At 59.3% G+C, this 25,985-nt stretch overlaps 1 protein-coding gene across 2 annotated transcripts in view; it reads left to right on the top strand.

Moving 5' to 3' along the window:
- The window catches only part of SMOC2 (SPARC related modular calcium binding 2), a 76,930-nt gene that overhangs the window by 23,531 nt on the left and 27,414 nt on the right, over nt 1-25,985 (top strand). Inside the window, exons 3-7 of one of the 2 annotated variants that reach the window (XM_053668677.1) lie at nt 4,045-4,151; nt 4,615-4,714; nt 18,228-18,275; nt 21,042-21,092; nt 22,225-22,299. In XM_053668677.1, coding sequence (XP_053524652.1) covers nt 4,045-4,151; nt 4,615-4,714; nt 18,228-18,275; nt 21,042-21,092; nt 22,225-22,299 — 381 coding nt within the window. Of the gene's footprint in view, nt 1-4,044; nt 4,152-4,614; nt 4,715-18,227; nt 18,276-21,008; nt 21,093-22,224; nt 22,300-25,985 lie in introns of both variants that reach the window. The other variant, XM_053668676.1, reaches the window with a different exon arrangement.

The following is a 25,985-nucleotide window of genomic DNA, read 5'->3' as shown; positions in this document are numbered from 1 at the left end:
TGGCCAGGATGTGTTTTGAGGCATCGACAGTCCTGGCTGTTGGTGACCCGCTGGGCCCTGCAGGGGCTCAGGGACGGGCTGGGTCCTTCAGTGTGGCCTCCAGGCAGTTCACAGTGTGTCCCTGCGGCGTCCTTCGTGACCTGGCAACGCCAGTTACGCACCCAGGGGTTTGCTGTGTCCCTTTGTCTCTTTCTTCGTGCATTTAAGGTGGTGACGCCTTCTTCACATGAAACCTTAGTTCCCTTTCTCCCCCAGCTCTTAAGTGACAGGGCCAGGGACAGTCAGGGACGGCTGGGCCACCCGGCCGACTGGCTGTGGGGCGGGTGGGCAGGGCCTGGGTCTCGGCCCTGGTGACCTTGGTCCCCTCACGTCTGTCTGCCCCGAGAAGGGAAGCAACGTTTTACTTGTTTCCCTTATCGATGCCCATAGGGCCACGAAGGCCAGAGCCCTCTGTTCTCTGGGAGTCTGGCCTCCGACCTCGTGGGCGAATAGAACACCGTGTGATCAAATTTGGGTCCAAGGGTTTTCCTTGGGTTTAGTAAAGTGATTCAAATCTTTGGTTAGAAGAAGATTGGATCAATAATTTGATTGAATTAAGGCGTTAATGTTCAATTTTTAGTTGAGATGAATTTTCGTACGAGGTATAAATTGACCGCAGCTTAAAAACCGCCGTGAGCCCGGAAGCTGCGGTGCATTGCCTCATACCCAGGGAGGCCACAGCGACCGGAAATGCAGGAGACAGAAAACCACCTCGGGGAGGGTGTGGGCGCCTGGGAGCCCGGTCCCGGGGGCGGGAACCTGCAGTGGGTCTGCTTCTGTGGGAAATAGTTGGTGGTCTCTCTGCAAGGTGGACACAGATTTGTCACAACCCGGCAGGTCCCCTCCTTGTTCGGACGCAGGGACTGGAAAGCAGGCGTTCGGACGAAGACTCGGCCGCCAGTGCCCGCCTCACCGTGATCCACAGCAGACCCAGCCGGGACTGGCCCCCGTGCCCACCCACAGCCAGGGGAACACGCCGTGGTCCGCCCACACCACGGGGTGTTTTTCAGCCAAGAGAAAGGGGGGGCTGGGGACACACACCGTGTGGATGACCCCGAACACGTGCCAGGGACAGAATTTGGTCAAGGAGTCCGCACCGACTGCTCACGACTGCGTTCATCTGCAATGTGCAGAATCAGCAGAGCAGAGGCGCAGTGGCCGGGCCCGGGGGTCCTCCGGGTGTTCTGGGTGGGGCTGGGCAGAGCGGTGGCCACACTGCATTGTGGGTACACCGAATGTGTCCCACCCTTCCAAACGGTCACAACGGTGGCCTTGTGTTTTGTGTAGTTGTGCCACAGTGAAAAAGGAGGATGCTTGTGTTCTGAGGGTTTAAGTCTCAAACCGGTAACACGAGGTGTCCAGGGTAGAACTGCAGCGAGACCCCCCGAATGGCCAGGACCCTGCTGCCCCTTCACAGGAGCACAGAGCAGGACCGACACACGGAAGAACATGGGCACCTGCGCGCACAGCCACAAGGGAGGACGTCACACCTTTCTACTCTGATCTCAGAAAGTGGTGGGAAAAAATGCATGGTCCAGAAGAATGCGGTTTTGCAGTTGGGCTTAGTATTTTGATGTGTGTGAAGAAGGGTGTATAATTTAGCCTCTGGGGTGTGCACATTGGCTGTGTAGTGCTTTCGGGTGCTGTTCAGGGCGGGCGGCAGGCTCGCTGCACAGGCCAGGTACATCCGGGTGCTGTTCAAGGTGTCGCTGGTGCTTGGGGAGGGGCGGGAGCACCTGCTGCCACCCGGGCCTGTTGAAGCACAGGTGCATGTCACCTGGGCTCACCCCTCTGCGATGATCGACAAGACAAACGTAATGCATGGCTGCTGTTAGTGGTTTTGCGTGGAATTGCCCAGTGTTCTGGGTATTTTGGCAGAACGGACTCCGAGGGCTGCCGGCCAGATTTTTCCAGAGTGAACTCTGGCGCTGGAGCTGGGGTGTCTGGAATGGGGACCCTCAGGCAGGTGCTTGAGGCCACCCCATCTGTACTGAGCAGGTGACAGTGGACTTATTTCTGAGGGACGAGGGACAGGCCTGCATGTTTGCTGCTGGGTCCTCCTTGCTTCCTCTGACTGAGCAGTCAGCCCAGTCAGACGCAAACCTGGACTTCAGCGCCCTGCCAAACACTGCAGCTTGGAGGGCTCTCTGACCGGTGGCTAAAGTGGCGTCTTTAAAAAGAAGGCGTTCACGCCAGGAGCGGGCCCGTGAGTGGTTTGGAAAATGTATGCTTTTTGGCATGTTCCACGAGAGTTCAAACGTTGGATGTAATTGGTAACTTTCTCCACCCGCCCGCACGGAGGCCTGGCAAGCTGGGGCCCATATCACTTTCCCCTTTCGCCAGTCGAACCGCAGGCTCTCCCAAAAAAGGAGGCCTGGAGTCCAGCAAAGCAGTGATTTCTCCGCAGCAAAAACACAGAGCGCATTAAAACCACATGTTGCTGAGGTCTGGCCAGCCGGGCCCAGCGTCGGTCGGGGTGGGAGGCCCCCAGCCCACGAGTGGCTCCAGCACGTAGGCCCCTAACACAGGCAAGCCTCCCCCCAGGTCACAGCCGCCCGGGCCGCCGCCCCCCGCAGAAGGGTCTGTGTGCGTGTGGCACTCTGACCCCGCCCCCATCCCCGTGCTATCACCGGAGCCAGGAGCCAGGGCTGCTGCCCAGATGGTCCCCTGTCCAGCTGGCAGTTTTCACCACCAGGCCATCGACACGTCGCCGACTGAAGATGCCGGGCAGGGGGCAGGTTCGAAGAAGCACCTCTCAGTCCACGGGGCCTTGAAGATCGAGACAACTTGTTATTTAAGTCTGGAAACACTTAAGAAAACTCGGGGAAGCCATTCTTTTCAAGTTTTAAAATTCAGATGAGGTGCACGTAGGCCGGCTCAGAGAAAGGAAACTGGTGCTTGTCGCAGTGTCCCAGGGCGCGAGGCCCGGTGGGGATGGGACACCGCGGTGGCGGAGGCTCCATTGACCAGGGTCAGGAAGAGGGGCCCTTGTTTACGCAGCCTCACACATCTGCCCCTCCCCTGTGAGTCCGAAACCGGCGTCAGGAATGGGCGCCTTTCCTGGTCCGGGCGGCGCTAGTCCACAGGGCTGTGCCGCGGGGAGGGGCCCCGGAGTGGGCGCCGTTGGGGGCAGCGGGCGGCCGTGCAGTCAGTGGGCACGGATCGCCGTGGCCCAGTCCACGCACTGCTCCCCGGTGGGGTCCAGAGGGAGAGCACATGCGCCGAAATGCTGTTTTTCTCTGAATTTTATTTTGCCTGGGTTTCAGGTGTGCGGGTTCGTGGTTTAACGGCCGCGCACGCCACAAAGTGTCCCCTCTGTGTCCGTGCCACCGGCCGCCCCACGGGGCTGCTGCCCGTGGTTGGCCAGGTTCCAGAAGGCGCCTCCCGTCCCGCGACTGCTCTGTGGCCGCACTGTGAGGCCTGGCGCCTGAGACCGGTGCGGACCCTGGGAGGAGACACGGGCAGTGCAGCCTCACGCTCCCGGAGCAGCGGCTCCTTTGCCGGGTGCTCTCACCCCCCTCCGCTCCCGCGGGTTCTTGCCTCCCGGCCCCTCCCCGCAGCGCAGCAGGGACGTGGGCTTCACTGTGAGCTCTGCTGCGGCGGTTTCCGTGGGAATCTCTGAAAGGCCAGGGCAGAATGATGGGAAGGGCGCGGGGGAGGGACCCTTCTATCTGACTGTCAGACTCCGTTGAGTTTTAGAGAGGGAGGAACTTGGACGTGAGAGAGAAATATCCACCAACCAGTGATCGCCTCCTGTGCCCACCCCAGCTGGAGACCCAGCGCGTGGCCCAGGCAGGCGCCGGACGGGGATCAGCCTGTGGCCTGTTTGTGTGTGGCCGCCTGCCCTGAGCTCCGCGTCCTTCGAGTCGGGGGTGGAGGGGCCCTGCCCTTCAGCCACCCGGCCTTTCACAAGGCCGTCCTCGCCCCGCCTCGGCGGTTCCCACGCCCCTCTGACTCGCACGTGTCCCTCGAGTCACCGCAGCTCTGCTCTGTTCCTGCCCGCAGACGTGTCCAGGTGTGTGGCCGAGAGGAAGTACACGCAGGAGCAGGCGCGGAAGGAGCTGCAGCAGGTGTTCATCCCGGAGTGCAGTGACGATGGCACCTACAGTCAGGTGGGGCAGCTCTGGGGGGGTCGTTCCACCTGGGAAGGGAGAGCGAGAGGGCGGGCGGGTGGTGGGGGCAGGTCGGAGCTCGGGGAGCGTGGAGGGTGGCCGGGGCAGGGCAGACGCCGGAGGGACCTGGAGGGGAGCCACGGGGGCAGTGGAAGGAACATCTCACCGCCGCGGGTGCCAGTCTTGGCTCCGCACCGGGCACACTGGAACCCTGAGCGCTCTGTCACCTCCCAGAGGCCTCAGTTTCCCCGTTTGTAAGAGGGGAGATGCTCGACCGTGCAGGGCCAGTGCACGCGGGCGTCCAGGAAGGGCCGCCGTGGCTTTCCCTCCGGGTCCTGCACCGGTTACCACACCGTCCCACCGAGTGGTCAGAGGCAGGACCGAGGGAGCGCGGGGCCCCCAAGAGGAGGGGAGCGAGGCGCCCCCAGTGCTGACCGCCCGTCCTGTCCTCTCACCTCTCCAGGTCCAGTGTCACAGCTACACAGGGTACTGCTGGTGTGTCACGCCCAACGGGAGGCCCATCAGTGGCACCGCCGTGGCCCACAAGACGCCCCGGTGCCCCGGTAGGTCTGGCTTAACTGGCGGGTGATTTTCTGATCGTCATAACTGTGTTCGTTTGTAAGTGGACAGAAAGGCAGCTTTGGTGGCCTCGTGAGGAGTGATGGGAAGGGGTCTGTGTCGCCGGACAAACCCTAAAATGTTACGAAACCTCTGTTTTTAGGACGGCTCACCAGTGGAAGACTGGGTCTGAACCGCGCCAGGCCTCAGTTTTCAGAAATAAGTACAAGGGCTGTAGTCAGCAGAGGAAAGGACCAAATATTTTCTTTGGCAAAAAAAAGTAAAAATTTCTGGCTTTGTATGTATATTTTTGCAAAGAAACAGTGGCTCATTCTCCGTGGCCCCGTGTCCAGACGGCCTGCTCGTGTGGCTCTCGTTACTCATTGGGGCCCGACATGCTGGACGCAGTCAGGGCGGTGGGAGAATAATCTATCGAGTAGTCTCTTTCCCATTAATAGTTTACCCCAAACTTTGTAAATCGTTTGGATCATTTTTGTCTGAACACGGCTGCAGCCTTGCGCCTCGATCAGTCGTCTGGGAGACCTGGCAGCTCTTCGTTAGGACGTCACGGTCTCCGCATCGGGCTCCGAGGGCAGGACCAGAGGCGGGCAGTGCCTGTCGGCACAGATCAGCGGTAAAGCACAAATCTCCCTCCCTGATTTCTTGTAAATCACAGAAACGCTTGCATTGAGAGTTTGCTTTTAGATGTGTTTTCTATTTAGAGGGCAGGCCTGTTATAATTAGCAATTCTGCTGTCGATTCGGACATTTATAGCAGGAGCCACTTACAGGACAGAACTCGTCACTGCCCCAGAATGATGACATCTGTAATTAACGGTAACACGAAACCTAATATTTCCAGTGACTGGTCATCGCTGGGAAGCCATGGAGCGAGCATCATGTGGCCTGAAAGTATATTATTTTTAAAAACTATGTTGTCATCCACAACCTAAAAATTGCTGAAAAGATATTTTTAGTCAGCTACCATTGCACCTAATAATTCTTTTACAAACTCATGGAGTCAACGGAAAAAGGGAAAAAACAACAGGTTGAGCTGGCCGTTGTGTGTCCCTCGGTCTGACACACGCTTTCCCGTGAAGGCCCCGTGCCGCCCGCCGTGGGGCACACCTTCCGCCCAGACGCACGGGGGCTGTTTCCGTGGTCCCGTTGGAAGAGCCCGGTGGCAGCCCCGAGACGCTCAGAAACCCGCGTGCAAAGTGGCCTGAACTTGCTCCCTTCTCCCCGTCCTGCTTTGCTCTTGCCCTCAGACCACCACGTGTTCCGTCTTGTTTCCGGGTGTCGGAAACAACCTACTGTGTGGGAGTGGCCCATTCTTTCAGTGCCCGTCTGGATTTTTCGGTGCAAGTGGTGGTGTTGGGAGAAGGAGGGGGCTGTCGGTTCTCCTGAAGGCCCAGTTCACAGTGTGGGAAAGACTGTCAGGAGGGGCCCGGGGCCGAGGGCTCCAGGGTCCAGGCCAAGTGCAGACCGGTGCTTCCCGTCCCCCGTCTGCGTGAGTGTGTCTGTTTGCACTTCTCTGGCGCAGCTCCGTGGCCGTGACCTGCACGTGGGTGTAGCCAGGCTTGTCTCGCACCTGCTGGTACTAATAGACTCCACAACTCCCTCCGGGTTATGGGAAAATTCTGTTAATCGCAGTCGAATTCATGCTTTTATTCTGCCAATATCTGGGCTGGGACAGCAGGGGCTTATGTCAGGAACAGATGTGAAACTCTGTAGAGTTGTGGTGAGGGTTTTGGGAGGGTCAAGTGTACAAGCACACGCAGGCAGGAGAGCTCACGATGAACTTGTGGGATGGGATTTCTCTGTCTCCCAGACGCACACACGACCTCACAGAAGGTCCAGAGACACGGGCGAGGGGCGCCCTGTGCGTGCGACTGGGATGGGTGATGCCGGCACCGGTCCAAACGCACCGTCCGCAGTCCCCCGGGCCTCTGTGTCAGGTGCCCGCTCCCGTCGCCGGTGCTTCAGCTGCTGCCTGTCCCGGCTCACCAGCGCCACCCGCACCGGCACGGCGGTGGGGCTCCCCCGGCCGTTCAGCCCCGGTGCACATCACTGTCCAATAGGCCCCTCTTGTCCTGGGGTTTATACGACCCCTACCATGTGAGTCTGTGCTATGAAAACTTGAAAATCAAAAAGAGATTTTGAAGGTGGCGGCATACGCAGATACAGCTCACCTTTGCACAACCACATCAAAATCACAAAATACAGAACAACCATCACTCAGGACCATCAGAACTGAAATTGAAGGGAAGTCTGACAGCTATGGAATTAAAGAAACCACATCCATCCAGACTGGTGGGAGGGGCGCAGACGTGGGACGAGCTGGTGCCTCACCCACGTGTGACAGATGGACATTCGGGAGGGACATCTTAGGAGCAGCAGGTCCAGCCCCACAGCAGCCCCCCCCAGTCCAGGGTTCCAGTGCCTGGAAGGTAAGACCCTGTGACTTCTGGCGACAAACTCTAGCAGGGATTGAGTTGGTGGCAGAGGCTGCTGCAGCCCCAAGCAGTTCCTCTTAATGGAACCACACACAGAGTGTCCTACTCAGACTCACTCCCTCTGAGCTCCAGCACCGAGGTGGCAACTTGAAGGGCACCAGTGGCATTTGGGGAGAGGCTGAAGTGCCTGGCATCAAGGTGGGCAGAGGCCGTTGTCCTTTTTGAGCCCTCCCTTCTGCAAAGCCACAGACCTGGCAGGCTGGTGCCATATCTGAGGCTCCATCAACCTGGCTGACACTGTTTGACCCGCCTTGGAGATCCCCGGAGACTCTACCCCACCCAACTTACTGGCCCACCCAAGCTGCTTCTCCAGGCGAATGGCTGATCTTGGCTCCTAAATCCTCTCAAACAAGCAGCAGCTGGCCTCAGTGAGCCCCAGGCCCAGCACTGGCAGCCTGGATTCACAGCTGGGCTTCGCCCGGAAATCCCCAAGCCCAGCACAAGCAGCAGCCACTTCAGGTTGCCTTACAACTCAGGCAGGGTGGCCCCAGGCAAAGACAGGTGGGGGCTGCCCTTGGCTTGTACCGCCCGGGAAACCCCAGGGCCAAGTACACCCGGTGGACAGCTACGGACCACACTGGAGCATCACCACCCTGCCCCTGCACAGCTGACCCTCCAGGGAGGCAGAGGTTGGACCCTCAGGGGCCACGGCCAGTCCTTGCCTCTGACTGGTCTGGGCACATCCCTCCCATGGACCTGCCAACAGCACCCACGTCTCAACTACAACAGGAGGGTGTACTCAGCTCACACAGTGGCCCAGCTTGGGTGACAGGGGAGGCTGTGCCACTGGAGGCCACACAACCAAGACAGGGAGTCACAGCAGCTCTACCTGATCATAGAAACAAACACAGGGAGGCTGCCAAAATGAGGAGGCAAAGAAACATGGTCCAAATGAAAGAAGAGATCAAAACTCCAGAAAAAGAACTAAACGAAATGGAGCTAAACAATCTATCAGATGCTCAGGGAACTTAGTGAGGACCTCAACAGCACAAAGAAGACCCAGTCAGAAATGAAGGATACACTAAAGGAAATAAAGAACAATTTACAGGGAAACAGCGGTAGAGTGGACAAAGCTGAGAGTCAAATCAATGATTGGGAACATAAGGAAGCAAAAAATTCAACCAATCAGAACAACAAGAAGAAAAATGAATTTGCAAAAATAAGGATAATTTAAGCAGCCTCTGGGACAAGATCAAGAGGTCTAACATTTGCATCATAGGGGTGCCAGAGAGAGCAAGAAATTGGAAACCTGTTTGAAAAAAGAATGAAAGAAAACTTCCCTAATTTGGTGAAGGAAATAGACACACACATCCAGGAAGTACAGAGAGTCCCAAACAAGATGGATGCAAAGAGGCCCATGCCAAGACATATCAAATTTAAATGCCAAAGGTTAAAGATGGAGAATCTTAAAAGCAGCAAGAGAAAAGAAGTTAGTCACCTCCAGGAGAGTCTCCAGAAGACTTTCAGGCAATTTGTCAAAAGAAACTTTGCAGGCCAGGAAGGATTGGCAAGAAATATTCACGAGAAGCAGGGACCTACAGCCAAGATTGCTCTACCCAGCAAGGCCATCACTTAGAATCAAAGGCAGATAAAGAGCTTCCCAGACAAGGAGAAACTAAGGGAGTTCGTCATCACCAAACCCGTATTATATGAAATGTTAAAGGGACTTATCTAAGAAAAATAGGATCAAAAGTATGAGTAATAAATTGGCAAAAAAATACATGTCTATTAGCAATTGAACCTAAAAAACAAACTAAGCAAACAAGGACAACAAAAACAGAATCGTGGACACAGAGAGGGTTGTGGTGGTTGTTGGATGGTTGTTAGGTGGGGGCGGGGCGGTGGGGGATGGGGGAAGAGGCAGGGGAGGTACACGTGGGCCGTCACGGAGTGGCCACGCGGAAGTAAAGTGTAGGAAATGGAGAAGCTGACAAACTTGCAGTGTGACCCGTGGGCGTGAACAATGGGGGGGGGTTGCCTGAGAGAGTGGGAGGTGCTGGGTGGAGAGGGGCGTGGGGGACAACTGTAGTACCATAATGAGTGAAATGTAATTAAGGAATAAAAATGAAAAAATGAAAAGAGATTCCAAATCCGGCCATAAACTGTAACTGCCACTCAGGATGTGCACGTGTGTGTTTGTTGTGAACACATGTAGCCGCCCCAGTGGCAGGCCAGGCCCGGAGGAGGGCACGGATGCCTGTGTGGCGTGTCGGCAGGGTCTGCGGGGTGGGGACCCAGGGGCACAGGGCCGCTCCCTCCTGGAGCCGGGGACGCGCACGGGGCGTCCTGGGCAGCGACAGGACCTGTGAGCGCGTGGACCTCCCCGCCTCTGACTGGAGAGAGCACGTGGCTGTTTTGTCCTGTGGATGGGCTGCTGCCCTCGTGACAGTGACAGGTGCAGGGTCGTGAGGGAAGGGACCCAAAGCACAAGCCCGAGAGCCACGTAAAATTCAGAATCGGGCGAGCTCGGCTCTCACCTTCAGACGCCCTTGGCTGGAGAGCCACAAAGACAAGGTCGTGCTCGGCCCGAGAGGCCGTCACTGCAGAGGGAGGCCTGTGGTGGGGGACCGTGCGTGGGCCACTCCGCGGTCCTGAGCCGGCGTCCCGATGTCTGATGGTCGTGACGCTGTGCGCTGACGCGTCCGTGCTTCTGTGGAGGAGCCCAGTGTGTCACGAGTTTAAAAAGTTAACGGGCAGGTACCGTCGGGAGGGGTGGCACGCTGACTTCTAAGGCTGGGCCCCGGTCTGACACCTTCCCTGGAGTTTTGACCGGGGAGGGGCCCGGGAGCGGGCAGAGGCCAGTCAAGGGGAGGGTGCACCCTGGGCTGTGGGGGGACAGAAAGTTGTAAATAGGGGCTGGGGGACCACTCTCACGTTCACCATCGGTGAGGCTCTGGCCAAGTGGAGAGAGCAGGCTCGGCGCCCCAGGTGCGTGGGGATGACGTTGCCACCATGCGTGGGACGTCACGGCGGCCTGGGTGGAGGCGCGTCACCTCCCTGCTGTGCTGCCCGAGGCGTCTGTGCTTGGAAGGGGCTGGGCCAGGCCTTGGGCCTCCAGCTCTGTCTCCGTGGCCCGTGGTCCCCAAGCACCATTGGGGGGACCCTGGGCCTGGAGCACTTTGTGCAGGACATAAGGAGTTGGGACACCCGAGTCCTGGCCCTGAGACCCATGCCGCGTGGCGGCTGGTCCAGGGCCCGGGAAGTGCCTGGGGACAGGGAGCCAGAAGCTGCCCCTCCACCCACACAGGGACTGGCCTGGAGCCCGGAGCCCTGTCTGTCCGAGTGGCCCCTCACCAGGGCGGCCCACCTCCTGTCGGCTGTGGGCGGGGAGACGCTGGGTACGGAGCCCAGTGTCACGCCGGCCAGCAGTCTGCCCCATCACCCATCGTCCTTTCGGGCGCTGTGACTGGTGAGCAGCGGGCTCCAGCTGGCCCTGCGGGAGCATCAGGAGGAGAGTGTCGGGGTCGGGCCCCTCCGGTGTGGGCACCGCCGGCCTGCGCAGCCTCACACACATGGGCACAGCCCCGCGGAGGCGACAGTGTCTGGGTCCCGCTGGGCCAGGGCTTGGGGGGCATCCAGACTTCACCTTCCCGCTAAGAAATCCCCTCAGCGCGCACTGGTAGTTAATTTACACGCATTTACACGCGAGCAGCCCCGCGGGTTTGCCAGGCGTGGCGCTCAGGGTCTGGGGCAGCGATGCAGACCCACGCCGCGGGCCCAGCGTCCTAGGCGGTGCCCCACAGCACATGGACCCGTGTGGCTCGCTGTGTCCAGAATTCTGGGAGACCTCCTGCAGGCGGGTCCTGAGAAAGGGGGACAAGCTGGCACAGGAGGGGCGTCATTTCTTCCTGAGAGGCTCTGGTCCTGGCCGTCCCCGTCACGGGTTTGCTCCCACGTCCGCCGTGAACGTGAGCCGGGGCGGCAGGGGGCTCCGGGGGCCTCTGGGGGCGGTGCGCTCACGGCAGCTTGGTCCCACTGGGCGGGCACTCAGGACCGGTCACTGCCCTCTGGGCCCCACCCGCCCAGGAGCAGGTGCTCCTTGCTTAGACTTGGACCCGCAGGCCCCGTGGGCCATCCCCCCGGGACTCCCCCTGCAGCTGAGAGGTGGCCCTTCGTGCTGGTCAGGGGCCCGGCCGCCTCCCTCCGCAAGTAGCTGGTTTGTTTTCCCACAGGGATTCCCCCTTTTCTTCCCCCTTTAAAGGCTCCAAGCCGGCATTGCTGGGGGGCGGGGGAGCTGCAACACCTGGGACTTTTCTGGGACGGAGGGTGTTTGAAGCGACCTCTCCCCAGTCGTTTGGGACCAGCTCCAGGGTTTTAATCTCATCTCGCTCCGTAACCTGCGCCCCGGCCAGGAGCTGGTTCCTGGCACGAGTACAAAGCCGGCTGAGACACTGTGAGCTGAACCTACGTGCAGGAATTTTCATGTTGCAGCAGCCAGAGGACCCGTGTGCACGGCCCAGTGGGAGGCGTGTGCTTGAAGGGAAGCTGCAAACTCGGGGCGACAGAGGGAGGAGGGGGCACATCCCCCAGGCGGGGGCTGACGCCTGGAGGTTCACCTGCCCCACCCGCCCCCACCCGCCCCTTTAGACCAGGGTCAAGTGCAGGAAGGTGTTTGTGGGGAGGAGGGGGAGGAGTGGCACAGGAGGGAGGGCGTCTCTTGGCCCAGCTTTCTCCCGGCAGGTGGGACATCATCCCGTGTGACCTGGGCTTGGACAGCCCCGCCCCACCCGAGGCCAGAGGGCAAAGTTCGTGGTCCCGTCCAGGGCTCACCCTCTCCTGTTCGTTCCACTGCCAAGTTGGGGTTCTGGGGGGGCCCCCTTAACAATGGCAAAAGATCTTGGGTTGGAGCAGATCAGGTTGAAACATAGGATTTATGCTGATTTATCCGTGATTGTCCCATTTTCCCAGGATGCCTCGTGATTTTGTGTGCACCTGAAATGGTGGAACTCCATGTCTCTGAATAGCGAAATGATTTCTGGAAATGTTAACTTCATAAGGAGAAGCTGCTTTTTAATTTTTAGTTTCTCACTCATGAATTTTTCTGGCACTGAGCTAAGGGCCCCGTGACACCGAGGAACTTGAAAACACGCCCCGGTCTCCACACACTGACATCAGCGGCACCGCCGTGGCTGAGTCCCGGTGTCTCCGAAGTGCGTCTTCATGAAAACCATTCCAACGCGAGCTGAAAGCCGCTTTGCGTGCATTGGAGGGTTCCAGGTCAGAGGCACCGGCTTCGTGTCCCCCTCACGGTGCCTTCTCGTCCTGATGGTCATCTTCCTAAACACAGTTGTTACAGGGAGGTGTCTGAATGGGTGCTGGGGGTTGGTGTGAAAAGGTGGGAAAGACACGAACATGGAACCCACTTTTCCCGCAGACGAGGAGACCAGGGAGAGAGGTCGGTCTTGGCGGCCTGGCTTCAGGACCACTGTCCCTCACTCACGGTGTCACCTCCTATGGTTCTGGCCCCCGAGGCCAACCATGGCCTGGACAGTCCCAGGGGAAAGTCAGGTGTTTGACAGGAGGGCGGGGGGGGGGGGAGAGGGAGAGAGCACATCCTCATCACTTTCATTGCTGTACATTATTACAATAATGTTCGACTTGATTACTGTTTATTGTTGCTCTCTTCCTGCACCCGATCTATAGCTTACACTTTGTCACAGTTTTCAGTGTGTAGGAAGAACTACACACGTACACACAGGCGCCTGAGCGGGGCGTGGGCTTCACGCAGGAAGGGACCCAAACTCACGCACACACGTGGTCTAGGGTGGAAGTGACTTTGTCAGAGAGGCAGGAGACAGGGAGGGGGCTACTCCTCAGGCCGAGCAGCCCCCCTTGGGAATTTGCCTCCTTCATGCAGGTTCGTTTGCAGGGGGTGGGGGACTCCATGGGGGGAGGGGGTTCAGGGTCTTTCGAGAAAGGGGTGGGGGCTTCTCAGGAGCTCCGTCCGCCTCCGGCGTGTGTCCCTCTGGGCTTTTCTCGTCTGATGGCTGCCCTGTGTGCGGGAGGGTGGCTGGTGTGTGTCTGTGTGTGTCGTAGGCACACTCGTGATCCCAGTGAGCGTGTGACCTCATCTTAGCGAAACTGGTCGCCATGTTGGATCAAGCTGGTTTCTGCTGGTTTTGAGCCAGAAATCGGGTGCGAGGCGGTCGTCCTGTCTTCTTGGCTGTCCCTGTGGCTGCCATCGAAGGCGGCCGCCCTGCCACACCCGTGTCTCAGCCCCACCTTCGATTTCAGACATCCACTGGGGGTCCTGCCCGGATGAGGGGGCGGCTGTGGAGGTTGAACTAAAGACATGATTATTTCAGAGAAGGATATAAAATGCGTCTCTCTCTCACACAGGCCACCACAGCCATTTCTGGAGGCCAGAAGACATTCATTTTACATCCGTGACAAGATAAACCATAATTTGATACCGGGACATAGGAGACGTAAAATTTCTAGTAGAAGGTTCAGCCTGTGGCAGTGTCTGAGGGCACTGAACTCACACTACAATTTTCAAAAATAAGCCAACTGTTGGACGAGAAGACCTCTAGGTGTGGTCACTAGCTGGGGCTTCAGTGCCTGCTTGGGGACGGGTCTGGGGACCTGTCAGTGACAGGCTGGCAGCCACAGCGGGAGCCAGCCTCCTGGGTCGGCTGGGGGTCAGCTCGGCCCTGCAGGGGTGGCCGGGTGAGGCCCCGTGGGCCTGGCTCTCTGTTTTTCTCGCTCTTTTCCGAACACGGACTTGTGTTCAAACTATTCAACCACCTGGTGAATAGCGTCGGGCATGATTGCTTTTCCTTAGGAAACATCTTGCTGTTCTTGCTACTCTTCCTTCAGGAAGAAAGGGACTTTCAGGGTCTAAGACTTGCGTTGTTATCACCACGCGCTTGTCACTGTGCTCTGTTTCATTTTAACTCGGGCTGTGTGGTGTCCGCTGCCGTAAAGGGGACCCAGTCCTTTGCTGCTATGGTCACCGGGGGGCAAGTGGCGAGTTGGCCCCTCGCAAGCTCTCCTGTCCCCGGTGTCTCTGGGCTACGGGGCTTCCCCAAGGTCACAGAAAGCTGTGGCCGGGCCCCCGGGGTGGGCCGGGGCCGCTGGTGCGGCAGGAACGGTGCAGAAGGCCCTCTGGCCGTTAGAGATCTTGCGGGGGGTGACCCGTTGTTCCACGTTGGCCAGAGGGGCAGACCTCACACCGGATACCTCCCGCCCCGCCTGATGTCAGCACCACAGTGTGGCCAGTGGTGGCCCTGCCTTCTGGGGCCGGGCAGGCAGCACGGTGCAGACACGAAGGCCCCTTTGCGGGGCAGCTGCCTGCTGCCCAAGCGTCCCAGCCCAGGGAAGCCCGCGTCGGCTTCGCTGGACCCTGTCCCCGAACCCTGAGCACTCGGAGCCTCATCACGGTCCAGGTGGCACCATGACACCTGCCAGGCTATTTGGGAGAATCTGGGAGGAGGACTGAGTCACCCTCCCCCGGCACCCTGGGAACACAGGAAGTAGCTGCCTTTTAAACCGTGTGTCTCAGTGGACGTGAAAGTAGGAAACACGGACACTGCACCCGGCCCTCGGGACCCTGCGGGCAGCTGGGGGACAAGCTTCACACTTAACGAGTGCTGCTGTCCAGGCCTGGGGACACATGTTGGGTGAACGAATGGCCGTTGTCACCACAGGGCTGACATCATGCAGGCCCCGCGGTGTCCGGCGGTGGCTCTCTTCTTGGCTGGCTGCTCGGAGTGGACAGTGCTGCTCTTCGCAGGGAGTGAGCTGCCCACCTCCGTCACATGCGAGACATACACATGTGGAGAGAGGCCACAGGTGGCACACAGGATGAATTTTAAGCGTGTGCTGTGTGCCTCCTGCGTGTCCTTACGTGTCCTGCCTGCTCCCTCCGACTCCGGAGGTGGGAGCACCTGCACCGTCCCCTTCGCAGGGGAAGGCGTGTGCCCGGGGCCACCGAGCTGGCGGGTACAGGAGCTGTCTGTCACCCATGTCCCGCCTTCTCCCATTGTCACCTACGTCACCTGCACACTGTCCCCTTCGGGGGTGAGAGGGAAGGAGCAGCCGAGCCTCCCTGACGTGGAGGGGGGGCCCCAAGGGATGGAGCGGCTGAGGGTCAAGTGCAGGGCTTCTCGGGACTTCTGCTCCCAGAGAGCCCAGGCCAAGCTCAAAGTGACAGCAGAGAGAGACGCTGGCCCAGCGAATACCAGAGGACGCAGCCCCCGTCCCTCCCCTGCTGTTCCTGTCCCTCCTTCTTCCTTTCCTCTCTTATTTTTCCCCTGAAGCAAACCTTGTGGTGCTGTGACCCCGCCCTCGGCCGCGGGGTTTCCGGAAAGGGATAAGCCCTGGCGTGATTCCTGCCTCACGGCAGCGAGGGGCTGGCAGCCCCGCCTGGAGCTGACCTCGCCCGGCCCCTGGCTTCTCCGCCGAGGACCTCACGGGTCTTCTGTCCTTATTTATTTTCAAAGAAGAGCCACTCAGGAAGGGGCCGGCCTCAGACCACCACTCTGGTAGCCGGCCCCTGCCTCCTCCAGGCTGCTCGGCTCCGAGCCGGTTTGCGGAGCGGAGCTGGATTTGAACCAAGTGCTCCGAGCTACAGGACTCCGTAGCTCATCACTCCTCCCTGAACCCCAGGCGCTCCGGGCCCGCGGTGCTCTTGCAGTTTCCTCCCCCCAAAATGCGTGCTCCGATGCGAGGAAAGCCACGCCATTAAGATAGCACCGGCGTGGGAGTCGTCTTGCCGTGGAATGGAGGCAGGGTCCCTGGGATCTGGGTCTCAGGGGCAGCACGGAGCAGGGGCCGCGTGTCTGAGCAGAGACAGACCTGAGGATTCGCCGAGCAGCCCGTTGGCACAGCGTCCAGACCCTCTATTTCCAGGCAGTGCCCCAGAATCTCGCCTGCTCCTGGCCCTTGGGAGCTCCTCCGCGCGCCCTTATCTCCAGAAAACAGGGATGAAGCGATGGGACTGCTTTCTGGCTCCGGGTTCGTGGAGTCCAGTTTGCATCACTGTTTTCCATTGGAGCATGGCGCTCGGCTGTGTCCTCAGACTTGGGGACGGTGCCTGGGACTGCTGGGTGGGTGGGCGGACGGCAAGCAGGTGCCCTGCTGGGACGTCCTTCAGTGTCTGGATTGGATCACAGAGCACCTCTCAGGAGCACTTGGGCCTGGTTTAAACTTCTTCCTTGCGTATTAAGAACGAGGTGGAATTTCGTGGGTGGGTTTGTTCAGGTGCCGATTGCGTGTAGAGGGCCGGCGGGTGAGCGGGGATGTCGGCCGAGTCACAGAGGGGACAGAGTTCGCGAAGGGTCGTCTTCAGCCCTGAGCCTCTGATCAAACTGTGTGTCGCAGCCTGAGCCGTCCTGTCCTTAGGATATAAAGTCTCGTCTTCATCCGCCTGAGGCGCTCCCCCAGCGGGCAGCCAGCGCTTATTTGCGGCATTTACGTGTAGCTCAGAGCCTTAATGTCTACAGAGTTATATTAAAAAATATCATCGAACTGTTACGATTTCTGGCCACAAGTAGAAAACATTTTTTTTGACTCATTGCCGAAACACATGATAAAAATAAACTGATGACTAAGAAACTTAAGCCCCTAAGAAAAGGGAGAGACAGGGGAGTTGGGCCCCAAAGGCGCTTGGAGGCCGCACGGGGAGGCCTGCGTGGCGTCCCCTGACCCGGACCAGGACGCCTGGAGGTGAGGCACCATTTCTCCCAGTGTCGATGGCAACAGCTGGTCCGGGCCGAGCTGGGAGCCGTGGTCTTTCTCGGTCACTGGCGAACTGGGTTCGCACGCCTGCATCGGTCTTGACACTGTGACCTCACAGACACTGGGGTTATGGTCGGGGCCGTGGCTGCGTCTCCAGCGCCTGCTGTGTTTACCAGAGTGGTGATGTAGGGCAGGCGCACTGTGTTCCCTGGGCTCGGTCGTGCGTGAGGACACGTCACCGTGGGTATGGGGGCCTCCGCCCGTATTTGGGGTCCCCTCAGGACCCTTCCCCGTGAAGCGCTGTGCATTTCCTGCTCAGACGCTGTGGCCGGTCCCCGAGACAGGATGGACGCTCTCCAAATGCCACCAGGCATCCACTGCTATATAAGTATCGGTCTGCATTTCAACGCCGTGGTCAAGGCTGGAAAAGTAAACGACGAATTTCAAGCTCTATTTCATGAGATGCTTTTGGTGACAAGCAGGGCCTGGCCTTGGCTCGCGGTCATTCTAAACGAGCCCTGGATACAAGATTCAGAACTGGACCAGCAGAAGTATCCCCAAGCCATTTTGAACATATTAAAGCACGCGTTTCTCCGAGCGCGCGTGACTGTGTTGAGGAAGAACGCCGGGGCCCGTAGCAGCTCCGGACTGGTGGGGAGGGCGGAGCGACACCTCGCACCCGTCACGGAAACTCGGGATACACAGGCCCCGCAGAATCTCATCATAAGTCCCCTGGTCAGCTGTGTTCTGCCGCCCAGGTTCCCCCGTTCTGCTTTCTGGAAATTGGAATCCAGCTGGAACTGGGGTTTTTATTCAGCGTTACTCGCATAGCATTCTATTGTTAGAAGTTTTTAACTTAAATTCTTTAAACCGTCTCAGAGCGGGTTTCACGCTGACTTGTCACGTTCAGTCTAACCTGTGCCTTCAGATAACTCTGCAAGTCAGGTGTGAGTATGTGCTAGTGAGGACACGGTGAGCTGAAGCCGTGTGCCGCGTGTGTCCCCACTCACCACGGTGCCATGCGGCTCAGCAGGCCACCATGACAGTTGTCAGACGGAGGAGCTGCAGTGTGGGGAGCGTCCGAGGGTCTCACACGCGTCCGGCCAGGTCGGAACGGCGGCAGGAGCCGGTGCCCCGTCCTAGCTCAGGGCCCGCGGCTCCTTCAGACGAGGGCGCCAGCTCTGGGCTCCGACAGCCTGCACCCTGTAACCCGACAGGGACGGGGCGCTCTGAACCCGCTGAAGCAGAATGAAGTGCCTGCGTGACAACTGCCGGGACCGAGGCAGAGCCAGACTAATCCCGCTCCTTGTGTCCCCCTCCAGGTTCCGTCAGTGAAAAGCTGCCCCCCCGGGAAGGCGCGGGAAGAACAGGTAACCCCCCAGAATGGGTTTCCATGGTGACGGGTCACATCCGGTCCACCCGACTCTGAGCGTTGCACGTGTCCTGGCGACAACACTCAGAGCTGCGGCGCTTTGCTGCATATTCTTCATCCACAGCCGCACACTCACTGGGCAGGGTGCCCACGTCGCGGCTTCTCAGGCCAGGCCTGCACTGGGGGCGCCTGTAGATACAGTTAGGTGCCCCCCCCAGAGTGCCACCTGGAGGGGACTGGAGTTCCGTGTCGGGGCCGTTGCCCTGTGACCCTAGAGTAGAGTGATCGCTGGGAGCCACTGACCGAGGCCCCCGCCTCTTCCTGGGGAGCGAGTCGGGGCGGCCGTCCCTGCCCCCGCCCCAGCCTGCAGCTGCTCTGGGACCGTCCTGCAGGAGCCAGGCCCACCCGTGGGCCCCTCCCCGTGGAAGCCCCCCATAGCCTTCCTTCACCTCCTGCGGGCGACGATCTCCTACCGCCCTGCGAAGTCAGAGGTTATTTTCCAGATGAAATAAAAATACTGTTTTGGTACCCAAACCTCAGGCACTAAATTTTCTGATGTAGGTGATGGTGTATGAAACAGCGATTTAAAAAAAATGATGTAAAGCCAAATAGGCCAGAGTTTCCTTCCCCCGGGTCCCTTCAGTGTGTACGTGGCAACCCCGGTGGGCACGGCTGGTCCTGGCAGGTCACGGGGGCCCTTTACACGGGCCCACACACGAGTCGGTGCCAACCGTGGGAACGCAGCCAGCGTGGTGAGGGGGAGCCACGGGCGGAGGCGCGAGGGAGCGAGCGGTGGGTTCGTGTGGCACAGGAGACCCCGCCTCTCGGCAGGGGAAACGGCCCCTTTCTGAGTGACGTGCAGTGACGGCGGGCACGTCTGGGCCTGGGCTTGGATTCGAGCCCATAAGATCGGGGTGGGCACAGCCCCTTGTTTTTAAAGAGGAAGTGACAACGTTCAATCAGGAAAACCAATCAGATGCTGAAGGGAGGGGCAAACGCTACCTCAAGGCGGCCCCTCACCTGTTCACTGCTCCTGCCTCCTCTGTGGAGGGGAGTCCGGGGCCGCTGGCCTGTGGGCGCAGAGGGACTTCAGCAAAGGGTGTCCTCCTCCTCTGAGGGTCCCGGCCCCCAGACACAGAGAAGAAATGCTTGACGAGGCCACGGGGTGGGCGTGTGGGTGGGACTCCACTAGGAAAGGGAGGGAGGGCGCAGCCGGCCACGCCTACGGCCCCGCCTCCTCCAGGACGGCTCCAGGGGCGGGGCCCTGGGCTTGTTTTCCTGGGCCAGAGTGTTCGTGGGGCCAGAGTGTTCGTGGGGCCAGAGCAGGGAGGTGGCCCCGGGGGAGTCACACTGACGGCAGGGGTGGCCCCAGGTAGAAAGTGGGGGGCTGTGGGCTGGAGGTGGGGGAGGGGGAGGGGACAGGCCGGGGCACATCACTTGTCACTTGTCACCGTCCTCTCCTCCCGGTGAATGGCCTTCACTGTGGTCCGCTGAGCTTTCAGACGGACACGGGCCCCATGACCCTGGGGGCAGGCTGATGGCCCTGAGGGGGCGACCTGCTTAGACCCCAGTAATGCGTTTGTTCTCGTTCCGAACGACGCGAGATGGGCGAAGACTCTTTCTCAGGTTGCTCTTTCAAGGCTTTAACTGTTTTAAGTACATTCCCCATTTCATTCTACTCTGTTGGGAGATTGTGAACATCCGACCGCAGAGTCCGCGGTTCATGGCCACCATCATTATCAGGCTTGGATATTTCGGAGAAATGGTGCTGCCTGTTGTCAGCGTTTTAACAGAGAGGAAGGTGTTCTCAAGAGCTTGTTTGGTGCTGGACATGTTTGAAAACGTCTTTTTGGTTTCCCCGCAAAACGAGCTCACGAGGAACTCGCTTCTGTCCGTCAGAGGGCGGGAGGAGCCGCAGGTCGGAGCTCACAGCTGCTGTTTGTCCTGTGCTGACCCTGAAGTCGCTACATGACAAACCACACGAGGAAGCGCGAGTGGGATGCGCTGGGCTGGTCCTCGGGGCCCCGGACGTGCCTGGTGACGGTCCCTGCGGGCCCGTGGGCCGTGTCCTCCAGCTGTGTCTCAGGACTCTCTGCGGTCTAGACCTTAGACTTGACCCGGGAAACCCATCGGGCATGTTTCCTTAGATCAAGAGTGTTCCTGAGGGGTGCGTGTCATCGGTGAAACGACCCGCAGTCCTTCCACGACCCACGCTCCCTTCCCGCCACTCGGGTCCCTGTCATTCCACCCCCCGCCCCTCTCCCATACCCGAGCCCCTCACGGGGGTCCGTCCACGGCAGGTGGACAGAGGGGCCTCAGCTGTGCAGATACATGCAAGGCAGCGGTTTAACCCAGGGCTCCCTCACCCTGCCCCCCCCACCAGGACGGTGGGGCACAGCCGGGGCACCCAGCCCCCCCTCCCGGCACTGCTGTCCTCCTGACGCTGGGCGGTGGTCCTGAGTCGGGCGGAGTCCTTCCCAGCGCTGGGTCCCCCGCTCGCCCCGTCCCTCTTGGCTCCCTGTCCTGGGGCCTGTGCTTGGCCCTCCAGGGACGGCGTCCAGGGCTTCCCACGGGCAGCGTGTGGAGGGAGCAGCCCCCGAGCACACGGGTGCTCTCAGGCCCTGGCCTGTCCTCGTGTCCTGGGTGGTGGTCTGCGCTAACCCGTGGGCTGTTTGCAAACCCGCAGCCTCACCCGCATGCACACTTACTTAACCTACTCTCGTGATTGTAGTCTCCTTGCAAACGTTTTCCGTTCTGAATTCAGATGATGCCTCAGCCCCCGCGCTGGACACTCAGCCCCAAGGAGATGAAGAAGGTGAGCTGGGCGTCGGGCGGGGCGGGGGCGGGCGCGCCTGTGGCCTCCAGGCTGGGAGGGTCTGCGTGGCCCTCTCCCCGTGACCCCGTGAGCACCTGCGGTCCCTCCGTGGCCTTGGAGCACCGCCATGTGCGTCCCCACAAGGGTGGAACACGGGTGTCTTCTTCAATCAGAATCTGTGGACAGAATTCTGGAATCTGGATAATATAAAACAGCTACTGCTAAAGCGTGAGACAGCATACGCTGCCATTCTGTCCACACACCACGCTTCTTGTTCATGTGCACTGCCGTGTGCTGCGGAGCTGTGCTTCCTCACGTCACGAGACGTGTCCCTCGGGTCTGCCAAACTCACAGGTCGAGCTGGAGGCTGTTCTCGGGTTTGCGTGTCTTTTCTTGGGGGTTTGCGAGCGTTTCGCAGGTTTGGGGGTCACAGAGTGTGCAGATCGGGCATCACATGACGCCCGGGTCTGAGGCTGGCAGGCAGCACCGCACACGGAGGTGATGCAGCTGACGTGGGCGCCGCCCAAAGAGCCCCGGGTCCTCAGAATCCCACTGCGCGTGGTGGGCGTGCCGAGGCGGGCCGCCCGGGGTCGCCAGGCTGCCGCGTGGCCAAGGCGGGCGGGGCCGGCCGGGCTGCTTCCGTGGGGGTCTCAGGCGTGCACTGCAGCCGACCCCCGCACCCCATACACGTGCCGTGCGCCCGTTAAACCGCGAGACGGAGAAGGTGCGTTCCCGACGCGGTTGACCCGAAACTTCTGTCTTGCACATGCTGGGCTCCCTGTTGGAGCTTCCGCCCGAGGGGAGGCCCCGTGTCCACGTGAATGCCCATCTCGACCACAAGGGCCTTTCCGCACGTGGGGCTTTGTGCCGAACCCACTGCTACCATGTGGGGCCTGTCTGGATTCACGCAGCTTTTATTTACACTTTCGGATGAAGAAAGGAAAAAACATGCGAAGATTGTGTATTGTCATTTCTTACTGTCTTATGTGCACAGTTCCTTTAACTACTTTTTAAATATATTTATTCATTCTATTGGTTCTTCCGGGTTTTAGGCTACGTCCTGAATCCTTTGCGAGATTTTGTGTTTTTGTGACGAATTAAAAATAATGATCGTTTTCTTTTGCTTTGTTAGACATCGCCTCACGCTACCCTACGCTCTGGACTGAGCAGGTGAAGAGTCGGCAGAACAAGACCAACAAGAACGCAGGTGAGAGCCGCCGCCGGCTGCCTGGACTCCGGTCCCGCTCAGGGGCAGCGCGATTTCTGCCTCGGTCTCCGGTGAGCCGTGCGCACAGTTCTCATGACTTGACCCCAAGTGTGGTTCAGATTTGGGTGATTCCAGTAAACTTTCTCCAGTCTTCAAAGGTTTCTCTGTATGTGCCAGGCAAGCTACTGTTTTAGATAAAATGGAAATATCAATATTTGACAGTAAGTGTTTGTGACCCAATTTCAGCGATGTCCAAACACTTGACTAATTTAGTTCAAAGTCCTGGAACCTGAGTGCCGGCTTCGCTACGAAACTGCCTTTGAGGACGGACCTCGGGTGTGCGCTGCGGGCTGGCAGGGCGCCGGGCCGCTGCTCCCGGACCCCCACGGTCCTGAAACAGGTTCTGGCTGCGTCCCCTCCGCGCGGCGGCTGCCCACGGCCTGGGCCCCCTCGGCCTTCGAAAGGGTCTCCCGGGATTAGCGAGAGAAAGCGTCCCCTGCAGGTCTCACGAGCCCACGCCCCGGGCTTTCCGAGGCCGCCCTGAGCGGGGAAGGCTGGTGCTTCCACCTGCACTTGGTCGGGCCCTCGGAGGGAAACCGTGGACGTGGAGGTGACTGTCCTCTCCCGCTTCCTCTTTCAGAAGAGGCCACTCGGGGAACACACTGCTTTTCTCTGATGTTTCTTTGTGTCCATTAAAAGTGCCGTCGTTCTCCGAGAGCTTACACCCGAATGTGCTTTACCAAACACACCGACCACGGCTGCTGTGTGGCGATCTCGCGGCAGGGACGCGGTCAGGGGGTGAGGGGTGTGCAGGGACGGTCGTCTGTCAGAAGGGACTGTGTCCACACAGGAAAACAAAGCGGTCTTGCAGGAGTCTGCACGCGGCTGGCACTGGAAGACGGCGGCTCACTCACCCGCGTGGGGACCGGCCCCGCCCCTCCCCGAAACGAGGCCCAGAGACACAGAAAACCCGCAGGGACAGAGAACTAGAGAAGGGGCTCACCTGCGCCCCACGGCACTTTGCTGGGTGTTGATTGGCTGCAGTTCGACGTAAATGTGAATGAAATGTTCTCCTGTCGGCTCATGGAGAGAAAAGCTTTCACTGTGTGGGTCAGCGTGCGTTGGACCAGTGAGTAGAGCCCACAATGGCCTGTTATTTGAGATTGCGTGACTCAATTTTTCATACACACACACATATATATATATATTTACCTTGTTGAATCGTCACGTTCAGTTTTATTGTTGTGTTCATAGAAGATGCCAGAATTGCTTACGTTTCACCAGATCAGAGGTTTTGTGACACTGTCTTGTCGGTAGATAAAATGCATTCATGTGTCATATGCTGTCTTCCTAAGGCACAGTAAACACTTCCCCGATTTCTGATTCCCTTGAAAACTGGTCTCAGACGTGAAGAAAGAGACTGTGCTTTGTGTCAGTTGGATGGTGTTAATGCCCGTCCAGACTGACACAGGCCAGGGTGCTCCACGCAGCAGGGCGGGCACTGCGTAAAGGCACGAGGTCGTGGCTCTGTGAAGGGACAGAGGGGACGTCACCCTCTGGTCAGGGAGGCGTCGAGGCCCACGGACGGCCTCAGTACAGGTGCCGCTGGCTGTCACTCACTGTGCCCATGTGGCTTATGGAGAGGGGGGCTCGGGGAGAGCGACCAGTGTCATTCACATGAGGCCGGCCTGGCAGAAGGTTGGTGGAAAGATTTTTCTGTGGGAGGCACTGACTGAAAAATAACCCTTAAACGGTGTGTCCTTAATCATTTGTGTCTGTGATTTTGGGGGGCTTCCTTATGTTTTACTTAAAAAGGGGGGAACAGATCACTATCACACTATTTTCAGGGGCCGCAATCTTTTGCAAAAACTAAGAACCAGATTACTGCTGTCATATTGGCTTTTTTCTCTAAGCGTACAGGTATCTTAAATTCATGCCAAAAAGTGGTCTCAGTTTCTGTCAGTTAATGAGTGGTTTTGGGCCTAACGCTGGGTCTGCCGTTACACCCAGAACCCTGTACAATGCGGGGGAGTAACAGGTGCCCGAACGAAGACCTTCCGCAGAGCGTGTTTGCTCGGGAAACAAAAGTCAACGTAGCTTGAAATACATGGCGCCGGTTAGGACCCAGAAAGGGAGCTGAGGGGGGTCAGGGCAACACGGGGACAGTTACATGGGACTTTGGAGCCGGAATGGGTCCCGAAGACGATTGAGCCCAGACACGGCACTTTACAGACGAAGAGAAGGACGAAGCCCAAGTTCGGACGCCCAGGGAGGCTCAGGGGAGTGGCCGTCAGCGCCCTGTGTCTGGTTTCTCCCAGAAGGAGGCCCCCGGAAAGGCCTCACACCCCGGGCGGATTTCGCGGGACCGCGGCCGCCGAAAGTGAAAGAAGCCATGGAGGAGACCGCGTCACTGAGCCCACTGGACTTGACAACTGAGGGAAGGGACACCGGGAGAGGCACCGTGCGTGGCTCAGCGGTGGCACCGGTGTGGTGCATTTTCTGGACTGTTCTGCAGAATCGTACCCATCTTCACTCCCAGTGCCCCAGTGAATTGAGAGCCGCACGTGGAGGCTGGTGCGGCTGGCGCAGCGTGTGTGACGCCTGGATCGGGAGCAGGGACAGACTGTCGTCCTGTCCAGTCCTTCCTGGACAGGAAGGCGCCTGCAGGCCTGCTGTCTGTCCCTCTCGGCTCCGCCCCCAGCGTGGCTTCCGGAGTCCCCGGCCGTGTCCAGCCTGGACGCCCAGCTGTGGGCACACCCAGGGCTGCCCGCCACCCTCCCGGCTCCCCCGGGGCAGCACCGTCGGCCCGCACGGACTGCACACTAGCCCTGCAGAGGGGCCCTCCCCAGGAGCTCACACATCCCGGTCCCCGTCCTGCGCCCGGGTGGCTGGGTCCTCGTGACGTGACTCACACGTCTGTTTACTAAGCGTCGCTCAGCCTGCCCTCAGTCCTCCCCGCACCCGTCCCGACCTGTGTGTCAGCTGAGGTTTCCGGGGCCAGAGGGCGTCCGGGTGTCGTGCTGTGGCCTCTGAGACAGCGTCCCCGACTGTCCCCGTCTCCCCTCAGCGATGCAGCAGCTGGGTGCGGAGGAGGTGACTCTGCCAGGTGGCAAATCTTCCTCGCTTCAACACCAGTGGTGATTTTAGACTCTTACTTCAGGTCTCTTTCTCAAAATAGTTTTACCAAAGTAAATAAAATTTTAGTGCTGCGAAGAAACAGATCGCCAGCAAAGCCTTTTTAAATTTTATTTTATTTTTACAACCAGGGACACGACTGATTATTTTAGCCATTAATGACCATTCCCTGCCCCCATCTCATGTCGTATTTGACTCCGAGACCCCCCTGCCTCGTGCGTGGGGTGCACTGGGAGTCGAGGGAGCCCACGCGCCCGAGCCCCCCTCGCTCCTTCTTCCTGCGTCTGGACGACACCGCAGCGCTCGGCGGGGTGGACGTCTCCTGCTTGTCCTCCGAGCCGAGTACCTCCCCGAAATCCTGTGTGTGGGGGCAGGGGCGGTGGCAGGCCAGCCCTGGAGACAGGTCAGCTGTGTGACTGCTGTCCCCTGAGTCGGGAGAGAACTGAGGGAACTCTGGACACTCGGGAGTGGCCCGGCCGTCACCCCTCCCAGGGCCTCTGTGCCTGTGACGTGGGGCTGACCCTGCCCTGCCGGCTCAGCGGGGCACTGGC

The sequence above is a fragment of the Artibeus jamaicensis genome, unplaced genomic scaffold (genome assembly GCF_021234435.1).
Source record: "Artibeus jamaicensis isolate MK-2021 breed Jamaican fruit bat unplaced genomic scaffold, CSHL_Jam_final contig_497, whole genome shotgun sequence".
Taxonomy (NCBI): Eukaryota; Metazoa; Chordata; class Mammalia; order Chiroptera; family Phyllostomidae; genus Artibeus; species Artibeus jamaicensis.
This window is presented reverse-complemented; position numbering and strand designations above follow the sequence as displayed.